At 34.6% G+C, this 15,311-nt stretch overlaps 2 protein-coding genes across 2 annotated transcripts in view; both read right to left on the reverse strand.

The window, feature by feature from the left end:
* Positions 1 to 3,579: 3,579 nt before the first annotated feature.
* The window catches only part of P4HA1 (prolyl 4-hydroxylase subunit alpha 1), a 60,005-nt gene continuing 48,273 nt past the window's right edge, over positions 3,580 to 15,311 (reverse strand). Inside the window, 5 exon segments of the mRNA XM_032607628.1 lie at positions 3,580 to 4,686; positions 6,272 to 6,368; positions 6,860 to 6,928; positions 9,239 to 9,304; positions 14,640 to 14,693. Of these exon segments, the coding sequence (XP_032463519.1) occupies positions 4,616 to 4,686; positions 6,272 to 6,368; positions 6,860 to 6,928; positions 9,239 to 9,304; positions 14,640 to 14,693 (357 nt within the window). The 3' untranslated portion in view covers positions 3,580 to 4,615.
* LOC116741360 (vesicle-associated membrane protein 7-like) lies at positions 3,655 to 14,213 on the reverse strand. The gene is made up of 3 exons (XM_032607629.1): positions 6,860 to 14,213; positions 6,272 to 6,368; positions 3,655 to 4,686 (listed from the first exon to the last, which is right to left on the reverse strand). The coding sequence occupies exon 1, from the start codon at positions 13,583 to 13,585 to the stop codon at positions 12,923 to 12,925; it is 663 nt and encodes a 220-aa protein (XP_032463520.1). The 5' UTR covers positions 13,586 to 14,213; the 3' UTR covers positions 3,655 to 4,686; positions 6,272 to 6,368; positions 6,860 to 12,922.

Consider the following 15,311-nt stretch of genomic DNA (forward strand, 5'->3'; position numbering starts at 1 on the left):
AACTGGGAATGGGGCAGCTACTTCCTCCCACCTGTGCTGTACCAGGTTTGGGGTGAGGCAAGGTTAAGTAAAAACACTGTGAAATTTCCTACCACTTTGAACATGGCTTTTTCTTAACTTGGCTTTCACTTGGTTAATTTAAACCTTTGGCTGTTTTCCAGACCTCTATAAAGTTATTTCATCCAGGCTCTAGTTGCTGGTTTCATGTTTCCATGGGGGAACAAAGGTCTGGAGCTTCCTAGTCCACTAACTTCCTCTAGAACCAATGTTCTTAAATGTGTCTTATACCAACAAGAATAAGTCACATTAAGTTTAAGTGGTCTTAGAACTAGAGGAAATGTTGATCCAAATCTATCACCGTAAGGATAGTATGTTGATTCCTTGATACATTATACGCTAAGCTAATTAATTATTCTGAATTGTTTTTCCCATTATGCCATGACATAAAAAGTCTGCTCCCACTACCCCACCAAGATCCAAACCACAGATATGAAACTCTTTAGTGCTGTTAAAAATGTAGAATCAAACAAAATTTGTACTGTTCTAGAGCAATGCTATTTAAAGCTGGTTCTCACTGAGATATAAGGACCTTGTACCACAATGTAAATAACACATAGCTTTCTTCATCTTGAAAATCTTGCTATGAAAAAAGTCAACTGAACAAAACCATGTAGTTATTGATGTACTGTATTTACATTTTGATGTAATCTCCTTATCTCATCGTGGAACAGTAACAAACCCCATGGCAACTCTTTTGCAAGCCACACTCTAAGTAGGACTGTTTCAGAGCACTTTTAATTATTGCCTTACTTCAACTTTTCCATAGACTATTTTCCTATAGTTGCAGAAGTAAAATAGATAAAAATCTGAAAGGTGTTTCATGTTACAGAGCCTTAACTTTTAAATGTAAAGTAAAAATAGAACATAACTTACTTTATAGGTGAATTTAATTATTTCATCTTCTAAGAGTTAACAACTGTAAGGTTATTTACATAATATGATTTAACCCATGATATTTCCAAACCCATGTAAAACCTACATTGCAATGGAGCTTAATTACATTTATGACTTTAAGGTAGATATTAAAATAATAATTTTTGCTCTTTGTAGACTTAAATAAGTGAATGCCTTTTCTAGAAGAAATTGACTAAAGCTAAAATTCATCTCCCTAAAAAGCCATGAAACGTCAAAGTGTACATCACTCTACATATTCTCTTTAAAATGTTCTATTCTGAATCTTTTAAAGTGTTTAGCCTAAAACAGATTTGTATTATAAACCAGGCTGTTAGGAACTGGAACAACCAAATGACAAAATTTAAGGATTTTCTTTTTTCAGATTTTAGAGCTCATTTTATCTGTGATTATCTTGTTTTGTACAACTGACTTCAATACAACAGTGCTGCAATGGGAATTCAACAAGGCCTCAAAAAGCAGAAAATAGAGACTAGCACTCCTTTTCAGTGGTTCCTTTTATTTAAACTTTTACATTTGATAAGACTGCCTATTAATTTTTTTTACAAATTAGTCTTCCTGCATCAAAACGTATATTTAATTGAAGGCTACATTCACACAGAAAGTAAACTTCAAAGTCCTCAAATAAAAGTCAATAAAGCAGGCAGCCAAGAAATTTACTGTTCTACTACAGTTACTTTTGCAAAACTCATTAGTGTGGTAGAATAATATCCAAGGACATTAGGAAATTGGAATATGAAATCTATTTCGTTCTGATAAATCTAATAATTTAATAAACAGTACTCTCTAGTGCTGACAATTCATTCTTATTTCTCTAAGTTACCCAATACTGCTCCTGCTAAATAACAAACTTTTACTGCAGTGAAGTAAGTGCTGCCAAGAGAAGGGATTGGTTCTTGTGCTGCTGGGCATCCAGACTAAGATGTTATTTTTCTTTCTGCTTTCTCCTAGCAATCTCCATTTCATAATTCTGTTTATTCCTTCTCAAGTGATTTAGTTATTTAGTCATGATTGGGTATTTGTTGTTGTTGTTATTTTGGTATTACACGGTAAGTTTCTTAATGGCAGCCATCTAGTCATTCAATTGTTTAGCTCATTAGGCCCTACACATGGGTTGTTCATTTTTCAGCTATATGGACTTAAGTGGAAACCTGGCATGGAATTTACATATAACCAGCAACACATGAGTCTGTAAGGACATTTAGATTCTTCTCAGCAGCAATAATATGTATCTTATATACACACACACATATAAGGTATTATATTTTTATATCACACATACATAAGGTATTATATGTGTGTGTGTTTACTGCTTACAACAACTCTTCTCAATCCTTTTATATTGTAGTAACCATTTTATTATAAATTCACCAAAGTTCATGGTTGGTTGTGTCTTTCATTACTGCATTTACCATCTAGCTTTCTGAAGAATCTTAAAGTCACTTCATTATTTTTTTAAATAATCCTACTAGGTTATTACATAGTTATGACATTTACTTACCCTGCTGATTGAGTGTTCTGGTGGATACTTCAGTTAACTTGGTGATATTGGTGATAACACATGGTTAAAGTTAATGAATGATGAAACTTCCAATCTTTTTTTTTTTTTTGAAACTTCCAATCTTAAAGGATGGACACTTAGGGTTGGTGAGGAAACCACCATTTCCACATTTTCCATGATAGCTCTAGCCCTCATTTATTTTAAAGTTCAGCATTAAAAAAAAGGATTGCAAAGTTTTATACTGGAATTCTTTTTCTCCTTTTCATTTGGAAAGAAAAATAGTTGGTAATTATGAAACTTGGGAGGGTTCTGTAAGACCTAACACTGACAAGAGTTTACCAATCCCTGTGTGGGGTTTGGGGTTGAATATAATGAAATTTGTAAGATTATGGAATATGTTGTTTCCTTGTGAAATAGATATTTTTTATTCTACTTTCTAAAACACGTGGCAATTAAGGATTAGTATCCTTTCTTTGAACACCCATTTTATTTCTTCAATTTTGAATTTACATTGCTTCCATCTAAAAAAGATTTTTAAAAAATCTGTGGTCACAAAATCTGATTAATGAATTTAATTCTCAATATTTCTTACTAAAATACTTGTAGTGGAACAAAGGATAGTTCAGAGAAATAAAGTTCACAGTTCACTTTAAAAAAAAAAATGGTAAAGTAATACCCTCTTTCCCAGAGAATTAACCAAATTCTTCCTTATTTAAATACTGCATAAAGGATAAAGAGCCCTTATGTAAACTATGATTCACCATAAGAAATATAAAGGTTAAAGGGTCAATTAACATACTTCAATAGGTTCAGAGCTTTCTACTACCATACCATGTATTTGAACAACAGAAAATCTTAAGTAGCATTACTGTAAAAACTCCATAACCATAGTAATAAAGTTGTAGAGCTCCCTTTGAAGGTAATATATTTTGATTGATTGAATATCTGAAAGTTCAAAGAGCCTTAATTTTCTACCATAACAATGTGACTTTAGAGTGAATGAAAATCAGGAGGATAAACCTAAGTCCTAATTCTAAAGAAATAACCTGTTATTGCTATAGCACACATTCACATTTAAATACGAAAAATACCACACAGAAAACGGAAACATTTAAAAAAGATTTAAGATCATAAATAGGTCACTGTTGTCACAACACATTTCAGAATTGAAAAAACAAACATTTTGGCTTTTTAGGAAAAACTCCTTTTATATCAATTCCCTCATCATTGAAAGGACTTGTACATTTTTAAATTTCCAGTCTCCTAAGGCACGATATTTTTTTAATCCGAATGCCAACATCATCATCCCCTGCTGTAGGTAGCTGAAATAAGAGGCAAGGAATTAGCACTAAGAAAAACAGCAAAATTTTTTGGACAAAATCATCAGTCATTTAAGAAAAAACAAGAAACAGACTAAGTCATGATCATTTTAGTTAAGAAGGCCCAATCTTTTACTGTAGGACCTTGTGTTAAACACTTTTTTTTAATCAAAGTATTGTAACTCAGATTTAATTCACCACAGAGGAGCTATGAAAGAAGGGGATTGGTAAAATAAAGCATACTTTAAAAATGACTTGGGAGAAAAAAATCAAATTAGAATACCATATGGAGGGGCAAACATTGTATGGAACCCACTTTACAGGGCTGATTTATTCCTAGTCTTCAGGCAGATCCAGAAGGGAGTTGTTGAGACTAGGTAAACATAATACCTAGGTCCATACTATATGGCATCTGTTCCTTAATCACACGGACCATTCTAGCCTACCACCCACCAACTGAGATGTACTGAAATACTATAATCAGATGCCTAAATTGTATTTTTTATCCAACCAAAAAAAGTTCTTTAAAATATACCATAAATGTAAAAATTCCTCATTTTTTACCCTGCCTTGCTTTGTCCTCTGTGATACCAACTGAACTTTAAGGTTTCATATGTAAAATGTGGTGTTTTAAGTGTTACTTTTAAAAGAAAAAAAAACCCCCACCAAGTTAGCGATTGTCCACAGATGAAACATAGGATGAGGTTCATGACTGAATCAATCATGGAGTGTTAGTCAACTGTAAACTCTTCAAAGTTAAGACTGGGAAATGTGTGTATCAGACACATTAGAGTACAACAGGAGAGAAAGGGAAGTCTGTTTGTCATTCCAATTCCGACAAGGTGCATGGTCTTCGAAATTCCTGTCCACGTTCATGGAGCCATTTATTGGATACTGTGAAAGAAAATAATATATTAATGTCCCCCACTATCTAACTAGTATTTTTTTTTAACATCTTTATTGGGGTGTAATTGCTTTACAGTGGTGTGTTAGTTTCTGCTTCATAACAAAGTGAATCAGTTATACATATACATATGTTCCCATATCTCTTCCCTCTTTCTAACTAGTATTTAACTAACGCCTAGGAGCTAGGACTATAATGAAGTTTCTACATGGGCTAAAAAAGTTCAAGACCAAAACCAGACAAAGGCAGATGCTACTTAGGCTGTCTTTTTAAGAACTTCACTAAATGCTGGAAATAAAAAAGAATTTATATATATGTATGTACATTTGAGAATCTGTGCATGGGTATTTCCTAAAGTTTCTAATGTTCAATGTAAGACTTGAGATGTAGGTACAGACAGAACAAAACACTGTTTTACCTGTTTGCAGAATACCACTTCTAATACAAAGACATTTTAAAAATGAACACAACTCTATGATTAATCTCTCGTATCATGTGCTCATCAAGTTTCCTTTGTTCCAAGATACTGTTTTTTAATATACCCCCAAAGGAATTAATTTCTTTCTTCTCCTCGTATATCATAGAACCCAATCAATGGCATCAACATGTATAAGATATTTAAACTAGCACTCATTAATTCTTAACTACTTTGTTACCTTTCTTAACCCGTGTATCCAATCTTTTATTCATCAAACCCTGTTGATTTTACTTCTATGATCTCTTCAATCTATTCTTTGCTCTCCAAACCTTTTGCTGCTGCCTTAGTCCAGGCTTTCATCACCCATTTAGACAACAGAAAACAGCCTTCTAAACTCATCTCTCCTCCACTAGCCTCTCTTCATTCTAGTCCAGTGGTTCTCAAACATTAGTTATCATCAGGGGAGGTCTTTTAAGTCCTGATGATCAGGTATCACTCCTTAATCTTGCTATGTCCAATACGGTAGCCTCTAGACACATGTAGCTACTAAGCACTTCAAGTGTGGAATGTGGCCAAGTGACACATACGGAAATAGATACATGCGGTTAAATAAATCTATATAAAAATAAGTTCACCCATTTCTATTTCTTTTTTTTTTTTTTAGTGTGGCCAGTCCTATACTTGCACAAACCTGAGAGTACCTCTCTAGCTTCATATGATTCCTGGCCGTGGTCCCTAACATGCCTGGAAAACTACTGCTCTATCTTCAAGACTAAATATAAAAATTAATTAAACTTCGAAGAAGCCTCCCTAAATGTAAGTAGTTACTATCTTCTGTTTATATCTTTGTATTAGTAACTACTACAAGAGACAACTGTGAACCCCATGAGAGGAAGATTCAACTTTGAGTCAATTAACGTTTCTTAAATAATGAGTGGAAATAGTGTTAAAAATGTCATAAAAAATCTGATCTGTTGAAAGCAAATTTATATTAAGATAAGAAACTTGCTTGGTTGAATCCCTTTCAGTGTTAAAGTCATATTAGGCAAATCTGTCAGGAGTTTTTTTTCACTTTCTTTTAAGATGTAAATTATAATAATTTTTAAATAAGAGACAAAAATCACAAATTCTATTCAGAGAATATAGGAAATATTTACCCCATTTGTTTCCAACCAGCACTGGACAGGCTGCATGCCGTGTACTATAATCTCCTTCTCCACTGGCAAACAGATTATACCAGAAAACAGCAGTTCCCTGTGGAAAACAATACGAAATTATCCCCAAATAAAGTATCAGGTTATTGCTTTTTATAGTAACTAAATTTTCCTCTGTTCTATGGAAATAATTCTCTATGGCAGCACTATATCTTCCTCTAATATGGTTCTGAAAGTATCATATAATGTACAAAATTTTGGTGATCACATGAAAGCATTAATATCAGCATTACTTAACAAAAAAGTGTATTTGCCAAAGCTAACACATCTTACAATAGCAAGTATCATACGGAACCCATTTTAGAAATGAAAACTTCTAAATACTAATCCCTGGTTGTTCATACCTCTAGGTACTCACGGTAAATTGTACAATATCTAAAATCTTCCCTAGACATAATGTAGTCCTTAAGTATACTACCTTTAAAAATGTTATTTACTACTTAGACTATGAAATATAGGTGCATATATTCCTCAGGGAAAAAAATACAGAGGACCCCCCCCTCCCAAATTAAAATAACAAGCTAAGCTTACCTTTTTGGGCCAAACACTAGCTCCTACTTCAGGAAAAACAGTGGCTCCTCCTGCTGACACATCACTCATCTAATAAGAGATGAGAGTATTATCGAAAGTGCTGGTAGAATAAAGTTAAACATGCCACTGTGAGGTAGATTTGATACTAAATACTAGAATGAGAATATCTGCACTTCTACTTACATAAATGGGTTTGTGCATGCTAGTCAGTTTTTAAAAAACAAGATGCTATTTAGGTTTACATAGATATATAAAAGCAGAGGAAAGATGGAAGTCAGCAAGGGAGACTGGGATATACTTTGGGATAGCTATTTCTTTTATAGCCAGAGGTAAAAAGAGATGATTTAAAACTGACAAATCAAGTAACATGGGGTGTAAATATGTATTCTATAGCACTAGAATATCATCTCCATGGGGGCAGGAATTCTCATCTGTTTTGTTTATTGCTGAGAATAGCCTCAAAACAGTAGGTATTCAATAAATATTTAAATAAGTGACTTCAAACAAAATAGAACTAAACACCAAGAGAAAAGTAATAAACTAAAACCAGTTTTGTCATTTCTCATGGTAGGGTATCAACACATATTAACTAAAAATTAGAAGATGAAAAGATTTATAAAGTTAAATTCTTAATGGTGAATTAGAATAAAAACACAAACCTTCCAAATTAACTGAAGCAGCACATGCATAAAATGAGGCAAAGGAAACACAGATCATATAGTGAAGATTTTTTTCAAAAACAACATAAGTAGAATGTAGAGTCAGACTAATGTATCACAAAGCAAAATCCAACTATATGCTATATTCAAGAGTCACATCTAAAACAAGTGATTTATAGGCAAATGCTGTACCAAAGAAGAGTTTGATCTTAGTATCAAGCACAGTTTAACTCTAAAGGCATTCAATGATATAAAGAAGTATATTTTACCATGATAAATATATAATCGATATCAAAGAGCTAATAGCTCTTAAGCAATGAAAAAATTAACTTCAGAGGAATTTAAAAGTTGTGCTATGTGGCCCATCTGAGAAAAGCATTCAAATAATGAAAAAAATGAATACTAATCTAATAAAAATGCTACATATAACTAAAAGGGGATATAATTATCTAATATATAGTCTGATAGTCACAAATAATCTAACATTTATGGATATTGGACCAAATAATATAGCATCAATTTTCTTGTATTTCTTTGCTTTTTTTTTAAAATTTATTTACTTTATGTATTTATTTTTGGCTGCAATGGGGCTTTGTTGCTGCGTGTGGGCCTTCCCTAGTTGCAGCGACCTGTGTGCCACAACTACTGAGCCTGTGCTCTAGAGCCACAAGCCACAACTACTGAGGCCTGTGCACCTAGAGCCTGTGCTCCGCAACGAGAAGCTACCGCAATGAGAAGCCTGCACACTGCAATGAAGAATAGCTCCCACTCACCGCAACTAGAGAAAGCCCGCGTGCAGCAACGAAGACCCAACACAGCCAAAAGGAAAAAAAAGTTATGTACTGCCTTTTGGGGGATACTTGCTCTTAGAATTCAGCCTCATGCTATGAGGAAGCCCAGTCCACATGCTGGTATTCTGGCCAACAACCAGCCTCAACCTCAGCCTTTAAGGTGACCCCAGTGCCAGCCATCATCTGATTGCAAATGCATGAGAGATCCAGAGCAAGAACCATAAATGAAGCCCAATCAACCTCACAACCATGAAAGATAAGAATCAAACTGTTACTTTAAACCATTCAGTTTTGGGGTGATTTGTTATGCAGCAATAGATAACTGGGGCAAATATTATGATCAAAGCTTTATGTATGAATATATAAACAAACAATTTTAAAAAATGAAGATCATACTGTTTTGAAACTAATGAACAATGGGAGAATGGTTACCCTTGAGGAAAGGGCTTCTAGCGTGCTCTAATGTACTATTTCTCCTTGATCTGGGTGCTGATTATGCTAGTGTTCACTTTGTGAAAATTTATCAAGTTATATACTTATGATTTGTACACTTTTCTGATATTATATTTATCAATAAATTCAAAATAAAAGTTTATTAAGATAATGTGTATATATACACATAAATTCCTACAAATACATAGAGTTGCTTATATACACATTATAGATGACTATAGATGACAGTCCATACTCCAAAATATCACATTGCCTCCAAATACTGGAACTAGGTGTAATTTTAACTTTCTTCTTCAGGTTGTAATAAGTACAATCTGAAAAAGTTATAAATGCAAAGAAAAAATTCTTTACTCAGTTGTAAAAAAACGTTAAGCTAGGATGTTAATCAAGAGCTAAACAGAACAAACATGTGAACACATCAAAATAAATGAGTCATGTGATCAAATCCCAACTTAAAAATTTTAGCTATAACTTACATAAAACAGCCATGTAGCAATTCTATTTCCTGTCCCCAGCTCTTTGAAAGCATCTGGCTCATCTTTCTGTGAATAAAACACAACTCAGTGGTATAAAATTCAGTAATGCAAATTCTCCAATGGCAACTAACATCATTAATATGCTGAATAGTATGCTAAAAACAGCCCCTAAAGGTTCCTTTATAATGTCCAGTGCACTATATATACAAGAGGCGTTCAGATATTTGTTGGTTGTTGATTCAACCAGTACACCGAATACTTTTGATAAGACCATTCGGGGGGAAAAAACAGATTTGTTAGCCTATATAATGAGAACCAGTATCTACTATCCACAGATTATTTTAAAAGTTGACACCTATAGTTTTAGCTTCCAAAAAAGCAAGACATGAGAGTCTCTCAGCTACATTCATTAAGTCAATTCTCTGTGGGTAAAAAAAAATTTACCTTGAGATTTACTTTGAACTCATGATCCATTCAAATGTCACTGCTACTATTCTTGACTGTCTTTTGGGCTGTCAGCACTTTAATCTGGCTAGAGAATTCACGTCTGGCTATTTAAAGCTAAATTAAAATACAGTATAGTCTCTTGGCATTTTCCCAGAAAAATGAAAATCATGTATTTTTCACACAGAAATTTATACACATCAATTTGTCATATCGTCAAATTGTCCGTTAATGTCCTTCAAAGGATGAATGACTAAAACTGTCGTATACCTATACCACAGAATACTATGCAGCAAAAAAAAGGAACACCCTGTTGATATGTTCTGCAAAAACATGGATGAACCTCAAGGGAATTATGCTGAGTGAAAAGAGACAATCTTAAAAGGATACATGCCGTATGTAACATTTACATAACACTTGCAAAATAATTTTAGTGAAGAACAGATTAGCGGTTACCAGCAGTTACGGATGGGAGGCAGAAGGGTATATGTAGCTACAGAGCAGTACCGCAAGGGAGTCTTACAGTGATGGTGAGGTTATGTATCTTTATTGTGGTGGTAGTTACATAAAGCTACACATGTAATAAAACTGTATAGACAGACAGACATGAGTGCGAGCATAACTGGTGAAATATGAATAAGCTCTGTTGCTTGTGCCAACACCAATTTCCTGGTTTTGATAGTGTACTACAGTTATGCAAGATGTTAACACTGAAGGCGGCTGAGTGAAGGGTGCATGGGATCTCCCTGTATATTTGAGGGGAAACTTCCTAGGAATCTATAATTATTTCAAAATAAAAAGCTACGAAAAAAAATTTGGTTACATTAATGTGAGGACTTAAACTGTAGTCTTTCACATCATCCAAGATCCTCAGACATTTTTCAATAACTGAAAACAGATGGAAAAGGGACTAAAAATATATTCTTTGCTAGCCTGCCCAGAGAAAGAGTCTAGGATTCTGGGATGAAACCAGTCAAGGAATGTAATACAATACAGACTGTTTTCTTTCCAAAGAATATACTCTTATTAAAAAATGGTAATAGATCAAGAAGTTTATTAGAATACTTGGCACATTCCTTAGAATTCATGTAATTATGATAAAGCTTAAATTAAGATTTGGTAATGACTATTTACAGCTTGATATGTTAAAATTACTTAACTTTTTAATTTAAAAGGTTAAATATTTACTGATCTTAAGCAAGAGTAAGTACTTGGGCGAGAACAACTTTTTAACAAACTGCTTTAATATTATTTATTCTCCAGCCTCTGCATCTATTTCATGTTTATCTTCCTGTCTTTCAAAATGTATTCCTGTAATTTCTTCAGATTTATTGCCCAATTCACTGCAGCAGTCTCTAATCTGTTTAACTTATACACTAAATTTTAAATTTCAACAATTTTTTCGACCTAAAGCTTCTGTTTATTTTTCAAATATGTCAAATCATTTTGAGAATTCAGTAATTTTATCCTCTTTTATTTTTAAAGTATTAGTTATTTTTTTCTATTACTCTTAAATTTTATTAATGCCTTCAGTTTGTGCATAATTTAAACAAAGTATGTGCTTTAAAAAGCATTCTTATACATAAATAGATCAAGAGATGGTTAAGTAATTTATCCCTAAAACATGCACATCATTTTTATTCACGTGTGTGTAAGCAAGGGAAATAAGCTTTAAGTCTTGGAATTAAAGACATTTGGAAATTATTATTAAGGAATGCCAAATGTTTTCATGGAACAAATGTGTTTTCCAACAGGAAATGCTGATGTAATTAAAAGGCATTAGTGTTGATAAAGAGGACTGAAAAAACATTTGCACTATACATGATCACCAGGAAAAGAGTTCCAGGGGGTTGAAAATATATGTCAAATAAATGAATCAGCATGAATTGAATGGTACAGATGGAAGAACAGGTTGCAGGTGCCAGATTATGTGACACATATAAATATTCAAGGCACATGAGTAGGCTAAACAGGTGACTAGGTTTTACAGACCAATTTGTTCTTTCATTGGGAAAATAGTCAAATGTAATATAATGTCCATTTACTGGCATTTATTGATAAATAAGTGCAATTAGATCTAGGGCAGCAAATGTTGTCCTTTCAGATACACACTAAAAGTACACACTAGCTAACAGATGCCAGAGTAGCCAAAGCAGTATGATTACACTCCAGTCTTTTCACGCTGCAGTTACATGGATGTTAGCTAAAATGTCTTGCATTCTTTCATGCATCATACTGTCTACTCTCAAGTTTCACAAAAGAATTCTTCAAAACTAGGCAGATTAAAGAACTTACTAAACCGCAAAGGATGCTCAAACTATTATTCAACACCAGTCAAACCCAAATCCTGGAGTTGACTGCTGACTATATTCAGTTTGGGCTTTTCCACTGTGGTTCTCTTCTTTTTCTTTGGTGAGCCAGAGAAATGTGCCTCCCCATTCCGTCCACTACCCATTCTATTATCTATACAATTGCCCTAAATATCTACCAAAGAAAAAGGAATATGTAAAAAAACCACAACCTTCGACAATATTTAAACCACTGTCTTCTTAAATCAACTGCAATGGGGAAACAGAGGATATCAAGCTCTGCGAGGTTTGTGAATGATCAAAACTTTCTTCCTAAAAGTTAATAATAGGCAGACAAGGATAATTCTGTTTGCTTCTAAGAGGCTAGCAAAACGTTCCCCATCTCACTGAGATAAAATGTTTAATGCTTTACCTGCTTGGGCTCCTAGAAACACCAACAATTAATTACAATTCCCAAAATAACTACAATTCTCCATGTATATTGTTTCCAAGCACTTAATACCCTTCAAAATCAAAGGACATTAAGATGAGATGTTAGCAATACTATCTGTCTCTTGAACTTTTGTGTGCACAAAGGTCATCCATAATTTCAGTAGACAGCTCATAAGACAGGTGGTTTCTAGCTGTGATAGCTTTGTGCAATTATAAACAAAAATGTATCTATAAGTAGATGACACTAGTTAACAAACCAAAGAAACAAAATGCCTTTTTAAGGCTACTGCTGCAATAAATGGTTCGGTCTGAAGTGCACTGGAATAAACTGGTTGATAGGACAAAGATAAATCTGGAGGCACAGAACAATATTAAAACAAAAGAGAGAAAGAAGAGGGTTGAAAAGACTGGTAGACACCATCTGTCAGTATTAAAAGGCCTGAATCAAACGGATTGCTTTTAACTCCCTGTTCTCTCGTATCCTTGGTTAATGATAACTTTATTTCTTCACACAGCTTGGCCATGTAAATCTACCACAGAGAGGTGACACAATAATATAGATGAATATGACTGATAAGATGATAATGATGATGGTGAGCTTGAGATTCTTCACACACATGGCTCGGGCAAGATTTCTGTTGGTTGTTTCGAAGGTGACAGACGAATCCACGAGATTTTCTGTTTTATCTATCAATAATTCCAATCTTTTGCCTTGCTGAGCCACCAGATGTATGTTTCTGACCATGATTCCTTTAAGTTCATCCACTTGGGCTTGAGTCTCCATCACTTTATCTAGGCCCTTATTCTCGGAGTGATGCTTCAGCTGTGCAGCCAAGACACTTGAGAACTCACTATTCATGGCATATGGAAGCACTGTTTGTGCTCTTGAACTGTACGTAGTCTGGAACCTCTTTTTTATCTCATTTAGAAAATTAAAGGCTCGGGAACGCTCAAAATCATCATCAGTGATACAAAGATATACAATCCTGTCTTGGCAGATGTAATGAAACAAATAATTGCCATGTAAGTACGTTAGCTTGTTATTTTCAGAAGGTATCTTAGCCAGAATCTGCTCTGTCACCTCCAGGAAGTTGCCTCCACACCAAGCATGTCTGGCAAGGATAGTGGTTCCCCTGGCAACAACAGTGAAAAGAATGGCCATGGCTTCGATCCGATCTGTCTGGGCACCATGTGAGAACTCGGGGATCAGGACAGAGTTGCGCAGGTTAGCGTGGGCTCGCCAACTGCCCGCTCCCAGAGGAGGCTAGACTGGACCTATATAGTTTTTTTATATTCTGTATCTGATAACTGAAGTATCTAACATCCCGGGGGCATCTGTATCTATTGGCAGGCCTCTGCTTTCAAACTGCCAGAAAAAGCTCCCCATAACACATCATACTCCAGCTAGGATGCGAGAGGAAACTCTTTTGAAGGGTCTTGACTCAAAGCAGATGAGTTTCTAGGCCATTCTTTCTTTCTCTGAAGGTGTAATCCTTTTGGAGATTTAGGTTTTATGCAGGTATCTCAGTTCAGTAGCCTACACTATAGCAGGTCCTCTCACAGAGCTATTAATCCCCAAAGCTCTAGATTCCTGGAGGTACATGCCTCCAGCCTTAGCTTTTTTGCTCCCTTTAAACACTCTAATTTTAGTCTCTAGGTTTTCTCTATTCAGTTTGCCTTTGAGAATTTCCTTTACTTTCTTCAAAGCTCAGCAATGCATTTAAAAGTATGCTAAGTTCTTTTACCCTGTCTCTAGGTATTTTTTACTGCTTTAAAAGGCTTTACAGAATATCTGTTCCACCATGCTTCCACAAATTCCAAATAAGCTATGAATTTTTTTTTTTTTCAAGAAGATGTTGGGGGTAGGAGTTTATTAATTAATTAATTTATTTTTGCTGTGTTGGGTCTTCGTTTCTGTGCGAGTGCTTTCTCTAGTTGTGGCAAGCGGGGGCCACTCTTCATCGCGGTGCACGGGTCTCTCACTATTGCAGCCTCTCTTGCTGCGGAGCACAAGCTCCAGACGCGCAGGCTCAGTAGTTGTGGCTCACGGGCCTAGTTGCTCTGTGGCATGTGGGACCCTCCCAGACCAGGGCTCGAACCCGTGTGACCAGGGAAGCCCAGCTATGAATTTTTAATACTAAAAGAACAGAATTAACATGTCATGCCTAAGCTTTAGTGGAACTCCTTCATTCGCCTTTTTTTTTTTTTTTACTTACCCGTGCAAAATCAAAATGGGGTTCATACTGTCCTCCAACTCCATAGTTAGCTACCTGAAGGAGAGAAACAAAACATGAATGAAAGAACTATCAAGATTACTATTCAAAAAAACCTATGAGTCCCATTTTGGCCTCTTATATATCATGGTTAGGTACTTCTAAATAAATGAGAAGCAAAGCATTTTTTAAATCAATAAAGAGTTCCTAAAAAACCAAGGATGAAAAACTAAGGATAGCTACTATATGCTATTTTAGAACCTTAGTTAATATGCTTTTCTTTAGCAAATGTTTCGGGGGACATGCTTTTCCTTAATATATAAGAAACTAAAACCTGAATTTGAATTAAAAATTTCTAGAATTAGAATTTCAATATTTTTATTATTAATTCTTACTAAACACTTTTCTTGGGAATTTAAATCAAGACTCATGTTTTCCAAAGCCCAAAATGCTGGCAAACTCCCAATCTACTTTAATGAAATCCAGTTTCCTACATATTTTTTTTCTCTACTTAGGTAAGAAAGGGAAGAAGTTAAAACCAATTTAATTATTCCTGTTGGAAGGCCATGACAACTTCATTTGGATGTGACAATGCCCCAGCATGAAGCAGCAAAAGAAAGTAAGAGAAATATTTGGTCTGAGCTCAAGTTCCAGATTTCTTAGTTACAATGCAGT

The sequence above is a fragment of the Phocoena sinus genome, chromosome 16 (assembly GCF_008692025.1).
Source record: "Phocoena sinus isolate mPhoSin1 chromosome 16, mPhoSin1.pri, whole genome shotgun sequence".
Lineage (NCBI taxonomy): Eukaryota > Metazoa > Chordata > Mammalia > Artiodactyla > Phocoenidae > Phocoena > Phocoena sinus.

Bases quoted from the DNA above. Each gene is read 5' to 3' on its own strand.
- LOC116741360 (XM_032607629.1), bottom strand. From the start codon at position 13,585: ATGGCCATTCTTTTCACTGTTGTTGCCAGGGGAACCACTATCCTTGCC.